We start from the raw sequence: 21,658 nt of genomic DNA, 5'->3' as shown, positions 1-21,658 counted from the left end.
TCTGAACATTGCTACTTGTGCAGGGTTTGTCTGTACCTAATACTTCTGCATATGTTTCAGTCTGGCCAGGTTGTTTGACCAGCTCAAGGCTGCATAGCTATGCATATAATGTTAGGGTGTTTACAGTGTGCTTACCAGACATATTTAGTTTGGTGTTACTGTGTATCATACTGTGCTGATAATCAGTACTCAGTAACACTTCCTGGTGTACGAACCTTTCAACCCTCTGAAACAGGATTAGTTCATACAAACCCTGTTACATCAGCAGCTGTTCAATTGTATAACAGCAACTATTTCACATAGGGCCATGTTAGTGTGTCTGTGTCCAGGTATGTTAAGGTTTCAGCAGATGTTGTACAGTAGTTGAATAATTGGTTATGGTATGACAGTATGTATTGATGTAATTATTTTGGTTGTGGGGTAGATGTTGGTGGGTGTACATAGCACATGCAGGTGTGTAGGAACCCCTTTTATACAATATCTATATGTGTGTGGGTGTTCTTTCCCTATGTGGACACCTATCCCTTAGTGGACTAATACTATGGTAATTGCAGGCTGATTCATTAAGGCAGTGTTAAATGCTTCCTGTATAGCATGCAGGTACTGTTAGTCCTTGACTCCTTTTTACAATACATCGGAATGTAATAAAGTTTTGCAAAATGAAAGCTGTCTGTGTATTTCTATCATGGATATTTGCAGTCATTGCAGTTGTGCTGGTGACTGAGTCCCTAGAACATATTTGTAATAGTGTATTGGCATATACTCTTCATATGTTATGTTCATATTGTTTGGGTGGTGGGCAGAATGTGTGATTGCTATGGTCCATGTTATACTCAGATATGAACACTTTGGATGCTGTCTGCACACATGTATGTATGTGTGTGTATATATATATATATATATATATATATATATATATATATATATATATGTGTATATGTATATAGATATATATATTATTGCATACGTTTATCTGTACCTCCATAGATGTGTAAATATTTTTAACCTATCTATATATCTACATATATATATATGTAGATCTGTATATATCGACATGTCTCTATGTATCTCTCTCTCTCTATATAGCTATATATCTATATATCTATATATGAGCATACACCTTTCATTGGGTACATGGCGGGTTGTCCTATTTCAACACATTCCTCCCTTTTGTGTTTTAACCTGTCTGCATACACAACTGGGATAGATACATCCCAGGTAGCTTACTGTTAGATTACTCTGAGGATGGGGTACATGGTTGCAGGATCTACTCCTGGAAGGTGTTATTATTTTACCTCTCAGAGTAGGCACTGGTAGGGATGGTGTGAATAACGCACATTTAAGTGGTTGTAAGCAGGTTTGCCTGTGGTCTGCTCAACGTTAAACAAAGGTTAAACCTGTGAAGCACTTCTCCATTTACCATGTTTCAGCGTCGTTTACCATCACGCAAACCCATGGAAACCCACTTACAACTGCTTAAGAGTGCTTTAATCCACCTGCATCCAACAGCCTTTATTCTGGCCCTCAAAATAACTTAACAGCCCTTGAACCCGGGACCATGAACACCATAGTCACTGACTTTACCACTAAGGCATCTGAGATATGTACACATGTTATGGTGTTTAGAATATACATTTTACTAAAGGCATTCCTCACTACTGAAAACAAATGTGACAGTCAGTTGGTGTTCATATATCTGATACATGTTAATGTTCATATGTTTGTAAAATTAGGTGTTGCAATGTGACATGACAGGGTGTATTATGAATGAGAAAGGTTCTTGTTTTGTGTCCTTTTTATATTGTCTCCATACTCCATGTATACCCCTCCAGTTCACTTACTGAACATCCGACCCAGGCCCTCTTTGATGCATGGTTTCATTACCCATCATTCGTCCCCACCCCAATCTTCACATACACAACAACCATCCCTTCTATGGTGAATTAGGTTCATATTAATAGTTATGATACCAGAGCTGCATGTGTTTTGTGTACACTCCAATTCCTTTGGGGTGCTTCTGTGTCATGAAGTGTGTTCATAGATGTTTATATATATATATATATGGCTATTGATGTAACTGTATAATATATATATATATATATATATATATATATATATATATATATATGTATATGTGCAGACATCACTGACATGCAAATATATATATATATATATATATATATATATATATATATATATATATATATTTCGTATTAATTTGTAACAGTAATACATATGTCGACTGGAATGTGTTGGTTCACAAACTACAATACATTACATTGTACTGTACATATGTACACAAAGTGACTGTCCCATCTGTGATCATTACAGTGGAATGCATATGGTATAAGGTGTAGTCTCAAGACCGCAAAACAAGTATACACCTCAGATGGCTTAGTGGCAAGTCCCATGACTATAGTGTGCACGGTCCAGGGTTCAACACCTGTGATGCTTTACAAATGTTTTTTACTCCAGAATAAGGCTCATTTAGGCAGTTGTAAGCATGTTTAAAAGTGTTTGTGTGACATTACAGCAGCAGTTAAACACAGTTAAACAAACTTTGTAACATAACCTGTGCGAGCAAACACGGCCACATCCGCTAACTACTCAGGATATATACATGTCAGTGAAGTAACATCTCACTATGTGCTTGCATAACATTACATTCTCTGTTGACTGTACTCTCCAGCACACATGGGTTTATATGGGTATTTTGAATGTTTATTATACAGACAATTACTACCTATATATGCAAGCTGTGGTTAAGGTATACTTTTGAACATGATAAACATCCCTGCTTTTATCGGGATTGGGACTTCAAATGCACAGATACTATGCAGATGCTGTAACCATTACACTGTTGACATTAACGTTGCTTCTGCCTATTTCCTGTTTTGATTATTTCTGTGTAAGCTAGGCTAAGCAAAGGGCGGAGGCTGTCAAACCCACTGAGCTTCACTTACTCTTGAAATAACAACATATAACAAATGTACTGTGAGACAATACATTACATTCCGAACTACATTAGGCATAGCCCCTCACTGACACACTTCAAGGGAAACCTTGTTGTGTGAATGGGTAACAGAATATACATCCCTGGGATCATGTGTCCCAGTACCATACAGCCAGGGGGTGGGGGAGCCTGTCCAGTTTGATAGCTGTGAGACCTGTTGGGGAAATTGAATGGTGTTGAATTGTCACATTAACATGCCCTCTTTAGATTACTAAGTGCCCCTATCACCCTCCACAACCCCAGTCTTCAACAGCTACCAGCAACTCTGCCTGGAATTGCTTCATTGGCTATGCTTGACAGAGGCTCAGTTACTTCATCAATGGTGCGGAGAAAGCCAACACACTGTAGCTATGCTTCTAATTGCCCTTGGGCAGATAGGTAGTAGGCTATCTGTGAACCTCTAAAGTGCAAGCCATCACAGCCATAATATGTGAATAAACAGACCTTCAGATCACAATATACAGTGAGAAATCACCATGTAGTCAGGAAACAGTTAAGTAAAGCAAGAACATACAGAACACAGATACTTAGTTACTCCAAAAGCCTATCTTGGAAGCTAGAAGACTTGTATAAGTTTAAGGCTTTCTATTGCTTATCAGTTGGTTTCCTACAGGAGAGATGACAAACAAGCACAGATGGGGAACATGCATGCAACAATACCATACGGGCATATGTGTCAGCCTTAGGCTTTGGAATACTGACCAAGGCTATTGGCATCCCCATGGTACCTTACTTAGGAGAGACTCGAAGGTGAATACCAGCTCCGTAAACAGCACAATAGCAGATTCAATGAGGGTTATGCTACTCAACTCCAGGGGTTGTGATCACAACATGCATGCACTCACAGCACTCCTCAGGATGGACAACATCAACATCTGTGGAGTAACTGAGATCTGTCTTAAGGCTCCTGAGAGTACACCAGCACTACCAGACTACAACTCATACCACACATTTCAGCCACAGAACATGGACTGACACAGACATGGAGGGGGTGTATCCATATTCATCAGGGATACCTACACCTCCAGGTTAGTGGGGCAGCATGATACCTCTGAGATCATCCATACACAGCTGACAGCCACAACTGCAATGTAAACTGTGGCCTGCTACGGATCACCCTCCCTGGCCCAGGACCACCACAGACAGTGGAGAACATGACAGTCCTAACGCACTCCCTGGCATTGGTTGATGTCAACTACCATACCATTAAATGGGAAACTTACTCCAGTACTCATTTATCACCTCATATGCCCTGCATCAGGTGGTAACCTCCCTAACGAGGGGTGGAAACATACTAGAAGTGGTCATCACCAACATGGGCAACAGTTGCACCACAGTGGAGGTTAACCAGTCACTGGTTAGACCTGACCATGAACTATTCACTGTTTCCACACCAAAGCATCTCCCTCACTCACGGATACCACAGTGTATACCTTTCCTACAGCTAAATTTACACTACAAGTGACAGGGGTGGGGGTTTCACAGCCCCCACTCTAAGGGGAAACACTGCTTAAGATACAGACAGATTTACAAATGCAGTCTATAAGCACCTACATGGATGTATGGATCGTGCCATCACTGATAAACCAAGACTCACTCCTCCTAGACAAGGACACCAGTCTGGTGGACCTCTGCAATAAACAGACTATACTACAGAAGTAGTACAGTGTTCCAGACAAACAGCAAATCCCACAAAGGGCAGACATCCGTGACCACTATTAGTATGATACATAGGTCCCTCATGACATCATCCAAGGCTAACATCAGCAGGAGAATACGCAAGGATTCGAAAGATAACCACAAAGTCTTCTTTGGCTATGTCAAGGATCTAAGTGGTGATACACAGATTTGCACTGTGACGGTGATATATAGCACAAAATATGCTGACCCTACTGATATTACCAAAATCCTTGCAGATACATTCAGTGCATACTTCGCCCCCTAAATAGCCCACAACACTACCCAAGAGGTACAGTATCCCACACATCAGAGACACACAGGTGGAAATGGCCCTCTCTAACAGCAGAACACAGCATCAATGGAGGCTGACGTTGTCCCAGACTGCATCTTGAAAACTGTACAAAACAACCTGGCCCCCCACCTAATTAAGCTTTCCAATGTCAGCCTCACCACAGGCTACATGCCCATACAATGGCACGTGGCAACGGTTATTCCACTCCATCAAGGTGGAATCACAACTGACCATGGTAACTACCACCCCATAATCCTGACTAGCCTTTATGTTGTTAGTTTTGGTGGACAGAACAACCAACAGCAGGGTTTAACCAAACCAGAATTAATAAGTCAGTGGTAAAATATTTAATGGAATTGTGAAGCCTGTTACTTGATAAAACACTGTTACTATAACTAGAATATCTTTGGATTTTAAAGGAAATATAAATAAGAATTATTATTACTCACCTGGTGTATTAAGTATACAAGACTGCTATACTAGCTTTTGTTGGTTTGACAGACATATTATAAAATATAGAAATTCGATAACTTGCTGTTGTTGTGGCTGCCAGTGACCATAGGGTTCACTAGTGCCTAAACCTGGCTATGCTGTGAAGTAAATGATTTTGTTTAGAAATTCTAACACAGGTTATGTCACATCATGATGGAAAAATGAGTCTCCCAAGTAAGTAGAAACAGGAGGAGTGGGAGCCATCTGAAGAAGCAATATGGACACGGGAAAGAAAAAGAGATTTAATATGGTACAATATGTATGCAAAGGAGGAAGCAAAACTAATCAATACAAAAAAGCAGCACCAAAAATATCTGAAGAGAAATACAGGTAAAGGTATCTGGATATGGAAACTTTACACTACAAAAACAAGAAAACAAAGGGGGAAGTAGAAAAAAGGATTAGTAATGGATAAGTTAATTAAACAGAAAATGAAGCCATGGATTACCTGTAAATTGAAAGATTTAGTATAGAAAATCTAACACAGATTATGTCACATCATGATGGAACAATGAGTCCCCTAGGCAAGGAGAAACATGAGAAGTGAGAGACATCCGAAAAAGAAATGTGGACATGGGAAAGAAAAAGAGATTTAATATGGTGCAATATTTATGCAAAGGAGAAAGTGAAACTAATCAGCACAAAAAGTAGCACCAAAAATATTTGAAGAGAAATACAGGCAAAGGCATCTGGATATGGAAGATTTTACACTACAAAAAATAAGAAAACAAAGGAGGAAAGTAGAAAAGAGGATCAGTAATGGAGTTTGAATTTGATTTGGTGTAGAAAATCTAACTCTGATAATGTCACAGCATGATAGAACAATGAGTCCCCAAATTAAGGAGAAACCTGTGGGGCAGGAAGCATCTGATCAGTTGCCATATGAGCTTTCAGTAAGAAACATGTACAAAAGTTCAGCTGGAATTGTACACCAAAGGAAGGAATGGGAAACTGTGGCAACTCTGAAGCAGCCAGTGTTGTGGAGTAATATGCCAGTGAGTTCCCATATGAAAGAGCAATGGATGACACAGGATGAAGCTGAAGTGAATATGTCATAGGAAGATGTTCTGGGACTTTCTGTAGAATGCCCACAGGAAACAGAGAACAAAGAATGTGCCCTTAGTTTAGAAGAGAATGATCTTAGGGAAGAGTTGCTTGATTTCATAGAGTGGATAGATGTATTAACATCAATGAAAGAAATAGACTACAGAAAGCCAATAAGACTCCAAATGTTTGAAGGCTGATACAACAAATGAACACAGCAGTCAAGACTATTCATAGAAATGTGTGGGATATAACAGAAGTAAACAGGATATATTACTGTGTAGCTAAATTAATAACAGGTAGTCTTACCACAAAAACACAGGGCAGTAAGGGAAAGGAAGGGGAGAAATCAAATGCCATCATGGAAGTATCAGTTACAGAAAAATGCAAAACAATTTAGACAAGAAGTGTCATTCTTAGAAGAGTACAGAAGAGGGAAGAGATTAACAAAAATACTCAGAAAGAAAGACATGATGAAAACAGGGTTGGGAGGGTGGCCTAATGGTTAAGGTGTTTGCCTTACAAACACAAAGTGCAGGGTTTGAGTCTCACAAGGGATAATTGGCTTGGCTTAAAATGGCTAGCAAGGGCAGTTAGCCTAGTACTAATCTATGAACCTATGAGCAGTATCAGATCAGACCAGTATCCACTACTGCAAATAACAAGCAAAAATATCAGCTTAGGCAGAAAATAACTTAGAAGCTATGCAGATAAATATAAAGGAAAAGTAGAAAATAAGCAATGTATTGATGACTCAAAAATGTTTTATAGAGAAATGGGAAACAAAGCAAGAAGAATAGAAACACCACTAAAAAAGAAGAAATAGACAGATTTTGGAGAAATATCTACAAACACTCCATGGAGCATAAAGATGCTGAATGGACAGAAGTAGTAAAAGAAACAGTAAGAAGTTTAAATGCACAGGAAATTAAATGTGATGAAGTAATGGTCATAGATACTGAAAGAAATTTAAGAAAAGCTCCTAAATGGAAAATCCCAGGCCCAGATGCAGTACCTAACTTCTGGCTAAAAGTATTAACATCTTTACATTAAGATTTAGCCATGAGTAAGAACTGTTTATATGCACACAAGGAACAGATGCCAACCTGGTTTACAGCAAGAAAAATTATACACCTCCTTAAGACTGAACCTGCAAACATCCTACAAACTATAGACTAGTAACATGCCTTCCAATGATGTATAAACTATACATTGAAATTGATGTTAACAGAGTTTATTGTCATTTAGAAGAAAACTCAATCACGGCAACAGAACAAAAGAAAGCTATATGGAACAAAGGGACATTTGTTATCAAATAAAATCGTAATGGAGAATTGTAAAAAGATGAAAAATCTAAGTATGTCATCGACAGACTACAAAAAAATCATTTGACAGCATCCCGCATTCATGGATAAAAGAGTGCTTACAAATGTATTAGATACATCCTACAGTGATTGATTATATTACAGTGACCATGAAACAGTGACAAACTACTTTACATCTAAACCATGATAAAGGGCAAAGTTTTATCCCAGGGATAAAAATTAAAAGGGGGATATTCTGGGGTGAGTCTTTGTCACCGCTACTCTTTTGCCTTGCCCTTAACCCAATAAGCTGCCTACTTAACAAGTTAGGTCGTGGTTACAATTTGGCTCCCAGAAAACAGCAAAGTATAAATACTTCTCATCTTCTTTTTTGTGGATGATTTAAAACGTATAGTTGATCAGATGATGAACAGAAACCACAACTGCAAGTGGTCAAAACTTTCTCAGATAATATAAAAATGTCATTTGGTCTTGATAAATGTACAAAAGCAAACTGTAAAGCAGGAACACTACAAAACCAAGAAAATATCAGTCTAGGACAGGAATGTAATATAAAGGAACTTGAGCAGGAGGCAGTATATAAATATTTGGGAACTGATGAAGGATCAACAATAAAGCATGAACAAATGTGAATAAAACTTAGTAAGGAATATTTTAGAAGACAAAAATTAATACTGAAAACAGCCTTGACATCTAGGAACAAAGTCCAAGCTATAAACCAATTTGATCTTCTTGTTCTAACTTACAGTTCTGGTCTGATTGACTGGGTACAAAAGGTATTGGACAAGAAAACAAAAAGAATGTTTCATGCTTATCAAATGATTTATAAAAAAAAACAGTGTATACCAAGATTATATATTCCTTATTCTGAAGGAGGTATGGACCTCTTCAAAACTGATTACATGTGCAGATCTGCAATTGTAGGGCTGCATACATATCTGCTGACCTCACAAGACCCACTCATACTGACAGTTTTAAAACATGAGGAGAACAATTCCAAGATGACTTTCCCACTTAGTTAGCAGAAGCATGTCAGTGTCAAGTGGGAATGTAAATAAAACCAGAAGCAGACAAAAATAAAATCAGACAGCAACTGAATATGCCAAAAAAACAAAGAAAGAATATAATGTGAAGGATAAGATGAGAAGGCAAGAAATATGCAAAATGCATAAATATCATTGCAAGTAGAGAACTCCTGGAACAACCTCATGCCAATCAAGAGCTAATGCAGGATGTTTAAGGTGAATTTAAACCAAAAGATGAAAGGTTAATATTTGTGGCCCAGGACTGTAGTCTACGTATATGTTGGTTTACAAAATCCATTAAACATGTTAGAAAAGCAGACACATGCTGGTTTTGTAAAACAGGATTAGAAATAATGACACATCCTGTTGCTGGGTGGGATCACCAATGACAGAAGGCCTGTATACTGAAAGGCATAATAAAGTGGCAAGACTGATGCACTGGGGATTGTGCAAACACTATACTATTGAAGTAGCTGAGAAGCATTGGAAACATGAGCCACAAAGCATTATAGAAAATTAAGTTTATATCACATGGAATCATCCACTACAGTTCAAAAAATAGATGTGAGAAAACCAGATATAGTAGTTCATGAAAAGAAGACAAAAGTAGCATTGATCATTGAAATTGCTATACCCAGTGATTGCAGTGCCGTATGTATACAGAGACAGAAAGTCATAAAGTACCAGCATTTGCAGGCAAAAAGGAGGGCACTGTGGAGGTAGGATACCCAGACAGTTCCAGTAGTAGTAGGAACAATGGGTGTCATACAAAAGAACATATAGTCATATTTAGAGATATTGCTGATACATGTAACTTCATGTGAATTGCAGAAGAAGTCAATTCTGATAATATCAAAGACAAATAATACTAATTTCAAGAACTTCAATCATATTTTGACTTAAGAATGGAGTTAATTCCTGTCATGGTATTACAAACCCAAAAGACTTAGATAAATTAAACCAAAGAGAAACCTAGTTATTTTAACTATATTCTATTGAATGTCACTATTCAAATCTGTCTTAGTATGGCATGAGTCACACAATTCAGTCCATGCATATTACTAAAGAATTTACTTCCTGGATTTTTTCCTGAACATATGAATAACCAATAGCCAAGCTGAGATAAAAACTGTGGAGCACTCAGAGGATCCAAATACATTTTCATAGAAGATTCAACTCAGGTAATGAAATTTTTCCAGCATTTGCACGCAACAACTGACATTTGGTCATTGGACCTTAATCAAGATGAGTCATGTTTACAATGATGAATGATCTTCCTGCTCTTGTTTTTACACTAAAAGATTATATGGGAAGCATATATTTGATGGTGATTATACAGCTTGTCAAAAAGTACAGACTTACTTTTTTTCAGGGTTATGAGGAGCCACAGCCTTTCCTACTATACAGTGTCTCACACTCACTCATGAAAAGTAAGCATACCTAAAGACAGTTTGAAGGATCACAAGTTCACCTATGGCATACTTTTGAGGATGTGAGAAGAAAACAGACCACTTACTGAAATTCTACATAGAAAGTGGAAGACGTTTTCACCATAACTTTAAATCTATATTACCTTGAACTGTTTACCTTATCATGTACCCAAGTATACTAACCTTTTACAAACCTTAAGCCATTCTTTACCCATTATATAACAGACTGGCCCCTCATATTTCCCTTATTATTTATTTTATGTATTTAACATTTGTTTACCGGGAAAGTCTGGCTAGGAACAAAGCCAATTTTCAGCAGAGGCCAGGGAGAAATGCTCCAGACATATGTTTTTGTAACATGGGAGGAAACCAGAACACTCTAAGGAAAGCCACACGAATGCAGGAAGGACATGCAGACTCCACACAGAAAGCACCCCAGCCAAGAAACAAAGGGGAAAACCTCTTGCTATGAGGTGACAATGCTACCACTGTACCACTGCATCATCCAGTCATGCTTTCTTTCTTCATAACCAGCAGTATTGTCATTCACATGCTTTTATTTTGTCTCAAATCGAGAACTGGAGCTATTTTATTCCAGTTTGATTACCAACTGTCATTTCTTCTGATCATCTCAGATTCTACTCATATCATCAATAGTCTTTGGTGTTTTCTATGGACCTCTAGTAAATATTTATGCAGTAGTAACCTGTTGAGCAGTAACTTTTGTAAATCTAAAACTGAATAATACAATTCTTTAATCCATTAAATATTTTAGACTTACCTACTAAGTGACATTTTCAGGATAATTTAGAAAGAAAAAAAATATTCCTCCCTCATGGACATTTTCTGTAATCTCACCTATACTTAAACGGAAGGGATAATAAGTTAGTTTCCTATATACCTTTTTCATTATTAAATGTAGACTATATATAAAATATTTACTTCCATCTTCACAACAAAATGAAGAGGTATAGTAGATAAATTAATTGATAAAGATCAAACAGGTTTTGTAGTCAACAGATTAACATATGATAATAGAAAAAGGGTAGTAACTATCTTAGATTAGAAAAAATAATGACCAAGAAATTGGCCTTAGTTAGTTTAGATATTGAGAGAACTTTTGATTCTGTAGGTTAGAACTAGTTGTTTAAAACTTTACAAGCATTTGCATCTCCAGAACAATTTGTTGGAATATTAAACAAAACTGTATAGAGAATCCAACGCATATGTTAAAACTGGATCTTACATTTCTCAAGGATTAACTTTAAACAAAGGCAAAAAGCAAGGGTGCCCCTTGTCCATTCTACTATTTGCATTAGTTATTGAACTCTTAGCTAACAGTATAAGACGCAATGAAAAAAGTGACGGATTCTCAATTAACAAAGATTGTCAATATAAAATATCAATTTTAGATGATAGTTTACTAACTATAGGACATTTAAATTATTCAGTCAAAGAAATAAATCAGGAAACTGAAAAGTTTCAATAAGTATCACTGCTGAAATTTAATAATAAAACTAAAGCTTTAGTTTTAAATTAATTACTAGATAGTGAGTTAAAGATAAATATAAATATAATTGTGAAGAAAAATAAATAAAATGTTTAGGATTAAAAATCCATCAAGATGTGAGTAAGATTAGAAATAATAATTTTGAAAAAAAAAATTGAAGAAGTGTTACTTCTTATTAAAAAAAATGTTTTTTTTTTTTTTTTTTTTTTTTACTTTGGAGGATAGGTTACTACTTATTAAAATGATTATTTATTTTACCCCCAAGATTATGTATGTATTGCATTCATTAACTTTAATAACTGACAAACAAAACTTTTAATTAAAATGGAAAAAATGTTAACTTCATTCATATGGTATCTTAAAAAGATGAGAATTGCTTATAAAAATCATATAAGATTATGGTAGTATTGTAGTATTAACGTCCCAGAAGTAGAATATTATTCTTTTGCTGCAATTTTTAACGTCATTATACTCTGGATAGATTCAGCCTATACTAGTCAATGGAAGCCCATTCAGGAGCAGATTATACTAAATTGATATACGTTTATCAAATATGATACATTAGAAATATCCAATAATCCTTTTGTCTGGTTAATAAAATTTAACTTAGAAGGAAATTCATTTCAGTCTCTAGACTGCATATATGAAATCTATTTGTAAAACAGTTAAGAAATATGTTTTCAAACTCCATTAATATCAACATGCACTTTTTTGTGCTTTCCCATCACACATACCTCTAGATTTAAGGAAACTCAGAACAATGTTAAAATTAATTTATTAGAAAGGAATGGATTAATATTATGGTCTGATTGATTTGAAAAAGGAAAAGCTAAGTCACCAGAATATTTAATGAAAAATTATAAATTGGATGAATCTGTTAACCAGTTAATGTTACCCATCAGTAAGAAATTCAATGCATTTGTAGATAATATGAGAGTAGAAGAACATAACACTATTCCCCCATTATATGAATGCGATCACTGAAGGTAAACTGACCTACAAAGGAAGCTTGATCAAGTTATATAAGTTAATTATAAATAATAATAATTTCAATGCAAAATTCTGGAATGTTTTAGATATTAGTGGATTGACTGTCCCAACAGATGGTAAGAATGAAACGTTGTTACTTAAATCAGTTAGTCAAACCTCTTAAAGTTTATACTGGAAAGTTTTTATGTGGAAATATATATACAGAATGTTTGTTACTCCCTATAAAATCTCTAGGTTTAGTAAAATGACTTGTTCCATTTGTTAAGCTGCAAAAATTTGAATGGACGCAGATGTTTATGGACTGTGAAAAGTTAAATGTATATTAGGAAGAGATATTTTTTATTTTTGAGGGGATACAGTATGATAACTGTTTTTTAATTAGGTCAATAATACTAAGAATTTTCCACTTCCTTTACCTGTAAAAGTCAAACAACAAAACATCTTCTGGTGTTTGCTGGCAGTAGCTATAAAAGTTATTACAAAAAATTGGAAATCAGACTCAGTTCCTACATTCAAAGAATTTTTAAATTTAACAGCACTACTATGTACAACTAAAAAAGAAGTGATCAGATTGAGATCTATAAATCATAGTAATCCTTTTAGTGCTTGTGATAGCCTTAAAATACTGCTATTGAAATACAAAGACTCTTAATGTGTTAACTGTATAAGATTACCTTGATGATTCAGTGTATTCCTAACATTGTATAACAGTATGTGATGTTGAATTTCTTCCTTGTTGTGTATATATTGGAAATAAGTTAAATAATAAACAAATCTTAAAAACATAAAATAAATAAAATTACATAAATCAGTTTGTAATATCAAAGACAGAAATATATATAAACTTGACAGAAATGCAAAATTAATGTGCTTAAACAGATTGCTGGTAGGTAGATAAACTCTAACCATTTATATTGACCTGTCACATGCAGTAGGTAATAAAGATACTTGATTTTATATATACAATTACTTGTAATTCAAGCAGTAGTTGTACAGTTTTACAGGCCAATACATTCCATCATATTCTCTGTTTCAGGAATGCATTTATCTTAGGCAGACTACAGAAGTAACTGGCAAACTGTATTTCTCTCTACTTAACTGTCCCAGGTTTTGTATTGCTTGCTTGAAGCTTTTCCTGTTTCTGTAGTCTCATACTTGAGGGGATAGAGGCTAACAAGCAAGTGCCCAGACTAAATAATATATTTAATTAGCTAACAGCACTGTATCTAATACTTAAGAAGTTGGATTTACTTTCAGTTTCTAACAATTCTACTGTGTGTTCATTAAAAGCAGTCACATAGTTATTATAAGTTACTGTTTTTCATTCTATACATGTTACACACATGGCTTGCTCAAAGACTTGACAAAGACATGTTTTTGTGAAAAGCATATAATTATATTTAATTCAGCTGTTTGTATGTTTTACAGAAGAACAATTTCAAATTTCACCCAATCTTTATCACTTCTCCTCTGAAAACTTTCTCATTTTTAACATAATTTCACACACCCTTACTATCTGTTTTCCCTGCATTTTAAGTTTTAGTCACTCCTTTTTATAGGGCTTTAGCTAATTACTTAACCTGATAATAATATAATTACTTAATAAAAACAAAAACAAAAAAATACATCTAAAAAAAGAGTTTAAATGTACTTGTTTTAGAGATTCAGAATAAATCTGCAATACTGGTAAGTAAATTTCAATTTGTTCAACAATCCTTATGAGCTATACTTATTTGTAAGCGACTACTCATGCTACATTGCGTAAAACTTAAATTTGATTAAGTATTGTTTTTATTATAGACTCTGATCTTCTTGTGAGGAATATTTAAGACTTTCATATGCATCACATTATTGTACTTCTGCGGCTTTGCCATGTAAATTTTTCTCTATGTAAATTGGTTTGTTTATTTTTATTTTTTGCTTTGTGGCTCGAGTTGTTGTGAAGAGGGTCCTAGATTAGTCTACTCACCTGGTTAACAACCAAGCAAGCAAATACATACACATGTACAAATAAGAAAGTCCTCTGAAACAGATCATTTGATCTTGTGAGATGCACCAAGTGTGTGTGTGTGTGTGTGTGTGTGTGTGTGTGTGTGTGTGTGTGTGTGTGTGTAAATATGTATGTATATATGTGTACTCTTTGTTGAATGGGTTAATTTCACTAGGTCTATTTTCATGGGTGAACTGATGTGCTAAAATTGACCAGGGAATCATGAAAATTCCTGATTTTTTTTTTTATTTTTATTTTTTTCTTGTGATGTTCAGTGGATAAGTTCATATTAAAAAAAATAAAAATAATAATATTTTTGATAAGTGCCACAGGATGTTTTTACATACATCTGTTACATCTACCAAAGCTGCCATGGTGGTTTAATGTCTCATCTGATGGATGGCACTAGTAGGTGTGCAGCACTCTCTTTATAGTAAACCTCACAGTGCTAGTGCCAGAAAAATCAATCTGAGGACCATGGGTGGCTGTAGAACCATAACCTTCTGATCTTCTACTGTCAGTGGTGAGCATGCTACCTCTCAGCAGCTGGTGTATGTCATAATTGTTTTCTTAAATAAGGCTCTGCTAAAATCTGCCAGTGACTATAATGTAACTTTTCTCCTTTTTTGACAAAATATTTAACTTACCCAAGCAAAGTTGTTAAAAAAAGTTAAGGAATTAAAATATACAAGCTGTCTAAAACAATGTCATTATTTTGTCTTACATCCCTCATTATTTTTACAAATTAAACTCACTAGCACTCCAACATCAAGTCATATTCTCCTTAAGATGCTCTATCTCTCCATTTGCTGTTTGTACAGAGAACCAAAGCTCTGAACAGTTAATGAGCTGCTTCCTGTGCCACAGTACAGAGTTTGATTCTTTATGTCCTCATTTGCCTTGTGTGTGACTCTGAGAAAGTCACCCAGCAACATACTGCTCTGCATGAAAAGGTTCAATTTGTTCTCAACAACAAATAAGTAAAACAAAATAAAATAAAATAAAATGATATAGTTTATTCAGTCTCTCTTCTCTGTAATAGTGGCTACACAGCGCAAAAGCTACCAATCTTTATAAAAACAGCACTAATACTCACAGGTTTATATGTAAATACTAGGCTAGCTGCCCTTTCAGGGCATTTTAAACCTAGCCAATTTTTGTTTCCTCTCCCATGGTCAGTAATTATATATTACAACTAATGAGAATAACTGGGCTCATACCATAGATAATTTTAGGTGATCCATGCATGGAATAAAGCATGTAGCAGCTGCATTTCTCCATTAGTATTATAGTGGGAAGTCCTGGGGTAAATTTTCTGATTCCCATCAGTAGATCCAAGTTGTGCTTGAATATGGAGAGGGATGAACTTTGCTTAATGTGGATAGGGACTCTGTTCCAGAATAGTGTTATCCTCTGTGAGCTATGCCTGTCCCTCCAAACCATTCTGCTCATGTTGCAGAACAGGTTTAGATCTCTAGACAGAGTATTTATGTTGTCATTGAACTTTCTGCTATAAATCCACTAGTACTGGTTTAGACAATGCTTTGTATGCCAAACACAGATCACCTGTTAGCAGTCTGCAGGATACTGAGTATAGTGACAGGGCTTTGAGTTGGTCCTTGTATCCTTTTAGTATGTATAGTTAGGTCACTGTCCACATAAGGCATTAAATCCCAAACAAATTGGTTTAAAAGGTCTTCTATGCTGAAGTTGTTTAACTTTATAGGTAAAAGTTTTAAGACAGATGTTTGAGCATCATAACATTTACCAGAAAATTACATCAGATAGGCATATTTGTATGGTGTTATGTCTCTTGTGGCATACAGTGGGAGCATGGTGGCTTTTTGGTTTCCTTGACTGTCACAGGAAGGATTTAAATTTTCATTTTTAATGAATCTCGTTAAAATCTGTATGTAGTCACCTTCTAAACAGCCTATTCAGACAAACAGGTAGTGTAGTGAATTTAATTTTGTGCACTACAATTATTATTTTAGATGCTTCCAGTCTGGCAGGGGAAGACAGATAATCTTCTGTGACTTACATTTCACAAAAACATAACTACATTAAAGATCATAAGCCAACTTTAATTGATTCTTTCTTGTGGATGAAATGAATGGGCTAATTGCTTTGTTTTCTTAAGGCTGCAAGTATTTTAGATGTAAATAACTCTTCCCTGCTTAGTAACTAACTCCTTTAGTCAATGAAGTCCAGGTAATACAACAAATGTTGTTATAAATATACAAAAGAAGTAGCACAAGATTTTCAAGGACACTAAAATTTTATGTAAAGACTGGAGTGTCAAATATAGGCAGGAAACAAGAGTAATATTTAAATCATGTTCATATTGTATGAGGTGCTGGCAGGGTCTGATTACATTGAATAAAAATAATTTTTAATGACAAAACTGACACCTGTTGCTACTTAATTGCCACAAACACTCATGATTCCCTTAGAAGGTAGTAAGTTAATCTAGTATAATGTGGTTTGTTCAGGAATTCACTAATTTTAGTGATTAAATACAAACATGTGATGGTTGCTCTGCCATGTGACATACAGAGATAAGCCATGACTATGACCCATGTGACTCAAATTCACATCTTAGCTTGGGTGCTGGAAAAACTGTGCAGAGGAGGGGAGGAGTAAGTGGTTAATGTTGGCCTGACTACTTTGGGGTAGTGAATGATAATCAGGTGAACATTTTATAACATACAAGTGAAGCCCTGCAATTGAAAAACATTACAGTTGTAAACAGTGATGTGTGCTTGGCTTGCCTAGCTGGTAATGGTAGTTAAGCTAGTAATAGTAGTTTTCAGTAGTATATGGCTAGGCATACTCACATGCAGAGATAAGGCATACAAGTCCCTTTTGGTGATGTGGGTGTCCATGTCTTCCACAAAAGTGGAGTTAAGGCCTTAATTTGAAACACCCTCATTGCTTGCATTGATAGATATGAGTAAGGGTGCAAAACATGTTCATGTCTTCTGGGATTATACTCTTCTTCATTCAGTTCTTAGTCCCATGCTGGGGACTTCCCAGCAGTGGGGGACTGAATTGGTACAAGACCCACAAGAGGTGAACTGATGGTTGACAGACAAGACAGGGGACATAATAAAAACATAAACATGAGATGAGTCTTTTATAGAAATCATCATGATACTTGCTAATTTTATTGATATCTGATAAATTACTAAAATACAACAGCTCCAAACAGTTCAATTACTACATAAAAATGCACAAAACCACAAATAAATTTTGAATTTTGTTCCCCCATGTTGGACAGTGTGCTCCATTCATGTATCAAATATGGAAAAAAAGTTTTGAGTTCACTATAGCATAAGGGAATACTCTCTTTCCCAAGTTCCTGCAGCCTTTATTGAAAATACCAATTTTCTTTGAAAATTGTGTCACTTTCCCACAACCGAAGATAAACAGATAATTTTTCACTCAATGTTATAGATTACAAAAGTTTTACCAATTATCACAGACGAGGAACAATAGAATTACTTCCCAAACAGAATTTTTAATCTAGAGAAAAAATCCGTAATGGCCACAACCAAATCATCTAATACCACAGGTGACTCTACTCAAATAGTGTAGCTACACTTTGGAACCATATACACTATTACTGAAATGCATTCTGAATTCCAAATCATTTAAGACACAACTAAAACTTCACTTATCATATCAATGGATCTGCTCCAGCATATCTCCTGGATAAATGCAAGTGTTATTTTCAACTTCCCATATCATCAAATCATTTCACTTCATTTAATACATGAATAGTTTTACAAGCATCTTCCAGCCATATAAATAAATTTCTCTATAACTATAATATATTAACCTTATGATAGCCATATTTGTCTCTGAACCTGGTTTATACGTCACCTCTTAACTATAGTATTAGCATGTTCTGCCCCACCTAGTTCCTTCCATTTCTCTGAATTTCTAAAACTAATCCCATGATCTATTATATATTTGACAAACCCACTAATACACCTCTTCAAATGCTCAATGGTTAACACCTATTAATGCATAAGTACCTTTTATACTGTAAAAGTTGCCTTTATTTCATACAAAGGTAATCGGATTACCAAATGTTTTTGAAATTGTTAATGCACATTCGTTAATGCCAGTCCATGCATATTACTGAATATCTATTTAAAAATGTTTGTAATATGTTGGAACTTTTCTCACCAGACTGCCACTGAAAAGGTTATTTTTTTATTAAACACATTCAGACAAACCTGGTAAACAAATCAAAATAAAAATAAGATAAACAATAACTGGTCCATTAAACAGCACTACAACAGGAAGTGTACTAATTGTTCACACAATTTTGTTGGAGCCAATACTTAACAGTGTTGACCCATATGACACTTTTTGGGTTTTTTTTGAAAAAAAATAAAAAACGCAAAGATCCTTAGAAACATAATATAGCAGACAAGCTTAATGTACATTATGATTAAATTTAGAGTGGAGAGGAGAATTTGGTAACTATCAAGTGCACCATGTCCTACAAAACACTCACTTACAGATGTTGGTTACTGTACACTGTATATAATAAATGTTAAAAAGAGTTGCATTCTTAATTTGTTACACATTTGCTTGCTGAAGATCACACCATCCTAATGGTATAGTTGTAGCCAGACATGAAATATTGTTGCAACAAACATTTTTATATAGTTATACTTACTAACTTTATGACAGCTATACAATTTTGCAACAATGCTACTAAACCAACAGCAAGACTGCATATGGAAGATGAGAAGGACATGGTTAAAATTAGCCACTGTATGAGATAAGAACTACTGTCAAACATTCCTGCCTTCATAATAACAAACCTAAAAATAAATCAGTTGCCGACAACTGCAAATGCAGACTTTCTTTTCCTTGCAGGACTATTGCTTCAGGACTTTCTGTTCTGGATTTCCCAGTAAAAAAAAAAAAAAAATGAAATAACCTTATGTTTTAAAACAACAGTCTTCTAATTCTGCCGAGACCCTGTGCTTTTGGTTGAGAAAAGTAATATTCATAACTTTTAGGATTACATATTGGGCAAACATCAGCTATTACTTTTTTTCTAAATAAATTTGAGACCCTAGTTTTAAAAGGTGTGTTTATAAACATAACCCTGCATAGAAAACGATGTATTGGTCATGTGATATTATTTTGTACATACTGCTAGGCATACATGAAAAACTGTAATTTAATCACCATGGTTTATCTGGCCATACTCAGCCTAATGCATTGCTATGGATTACATTTTATCAAGTCTTTTTTGTTAAACAATAATTACATCTTCAGTGTTATCTGTAAAATATGGGTTTCTTCAATGAATAGACTTCAAGCTTTCTAGATTCACAGTCATAACATTGTCTCCTGGTAAAAAAACAATCCGTTGATAAAATACATGCAGACCACACAATCACTGAGCATGGTGCCCACTTTTGTAGCTCTAGTGCTCATGCACTTTGGAAGTAAGGACATCAGCTAAAATCTGACAACAGTTCTTAAAAGACACACACACACACACACACACACACACACACACACACACACACACACACACATACAGGATTTTGTGCTTCTTCTGATGGAGCAGTAACAAATATTACATTTAAAAAAGTGTCCATTTATTTTTTTTTTATTTAAGTACCTCTATTTATCTGTGCTTTAGAGTGGTTAGTAGAGCAACTGCCATTTTAGCTTCTACAACTCAGGTCATAACAAGAAAGCATTTTCTGTATAAATATAACTGAGTGAAATTTCTAACACGGAAAATTCCATGTTTTATGTTATCTTTGATCAGTTATAAAGATAATTAAAAAACGGCAAACACTTTTTGCTGTATTGTGAGCTTGACCACAGTTTACATAAGAATTTCATGTTTACAAACATACTTTACAAAGGTATACATTAAGTGTAAATGGAAATGTTATTTCCTCATAAAACACACACATCAAACATATGAGGCAGATAAGAAACATTCTGAAGAAAATACATCCAAAGTAGAGATTTCTTCTTAAGTGTTATTTCTTACACCTCATCGTTTAACGCATACACGACATCTAGACAAGGACTACCCATCCTCATTTTCATTAATATCCTTTTCTCTTTAGTTTTGTGATAGCACATCTGTTATTTTCGGAATTTTATGTTCACTTAACTCATCATTGTGACTCCATGACAATGGATGCTTAATGATAAAAAAGCTGCACCTTAGTTTCCCAGTTATTCAATTCCGCCACAAGTAGAAAAAAACAAGCAAATCATCAGCACCGATGATGCACTTGACAATATGCTCGCATTCCCTATACAAATTATACGAAGAGCTCCCTATGTATTTGATAACACTGCGTAACTTGCGCTGAATTGAACTCAACGATATTTACAAGCTTCATGCAAAGACAGCCACACTTTGATATTCTTAGATAAGGGCATAATAACAAAACATGTACTTAACTCTTTACTTTGCCAAAGGTTCCAACCCCGAGGGTATCTCCTAAGATGTAATGCCCTATTTTAACCCTGCCTTCATGTTTCTGCTTCTCAGCCATTTTTACGCTGTGCATAGCCTATACCCAGTGCTGTCTGAAGCCAGATCATATTACCCAAACCGCAGAAGCCTCTCCAAGCAACGCCCAATGACGTCACCAGACCAGCCTCTAGGCTTCGAAGCAAAGCCGCGCAGTTCAAGTAGGCTGGCTCGTGATTTTCCTAATCCCACCCTAAAATCTCATTTTAACGGGAGTCTGACTCGCCCAGTCAACAACCGGCACGGTGAAGTACCGTAAAATAAAACACCGAGTGTCTGGTATGTGAAAACGGATACGACATCATAAGTGATATAAACGCCGTGTCCTAGAG

The 21,658-nt window shown here is 35.4% G+C and overlaps 1 protein-coding gene across 1 annotated transcript in view; it reads right to left on the bottom strand.

The window, feature by feature from the left end:
- Positions 1-21,405, bottom strand: part of PRKAA2 (protein kinase AMP-activated catalytic subunit alpha 2) — a 715,862-nt gene extending 694,457 nt beyond the window's left edge. Inside the window, exon 1 of the mRNA XM_044085510.1 lies at positions 21,255-21,405. Within this exon, the coding sequence (XP_043941445.1) occupies positions 21,255-21,363 (109 nt within the window). The 5' untranslated portion in view covers positions 21,364-21,405. The remainder of the gene's footprint in view (positions 1-21,254) is intronic.
- Between the last annotated feature and the right edge of the window lie 253 nt (positions 21,406-21,658).

This window comes from Protopterus annectens, chromosome 10.part0, assembly GCF_019279795.1.
Source record: "Protopterus annectens isolate FY-2018-M chromosome 10.part0, PAN1.0, whole genome shotgun sequence".
NCBI classification, from domain to species: Eukaryota; Metazoa; Chordata; order Ceratodontiformes; family Protopteridae; genus Protopterus; species Protopterus annectens.
This window is presented reverse-complemented; position numbering and strand designations above follow the sequence as displayed.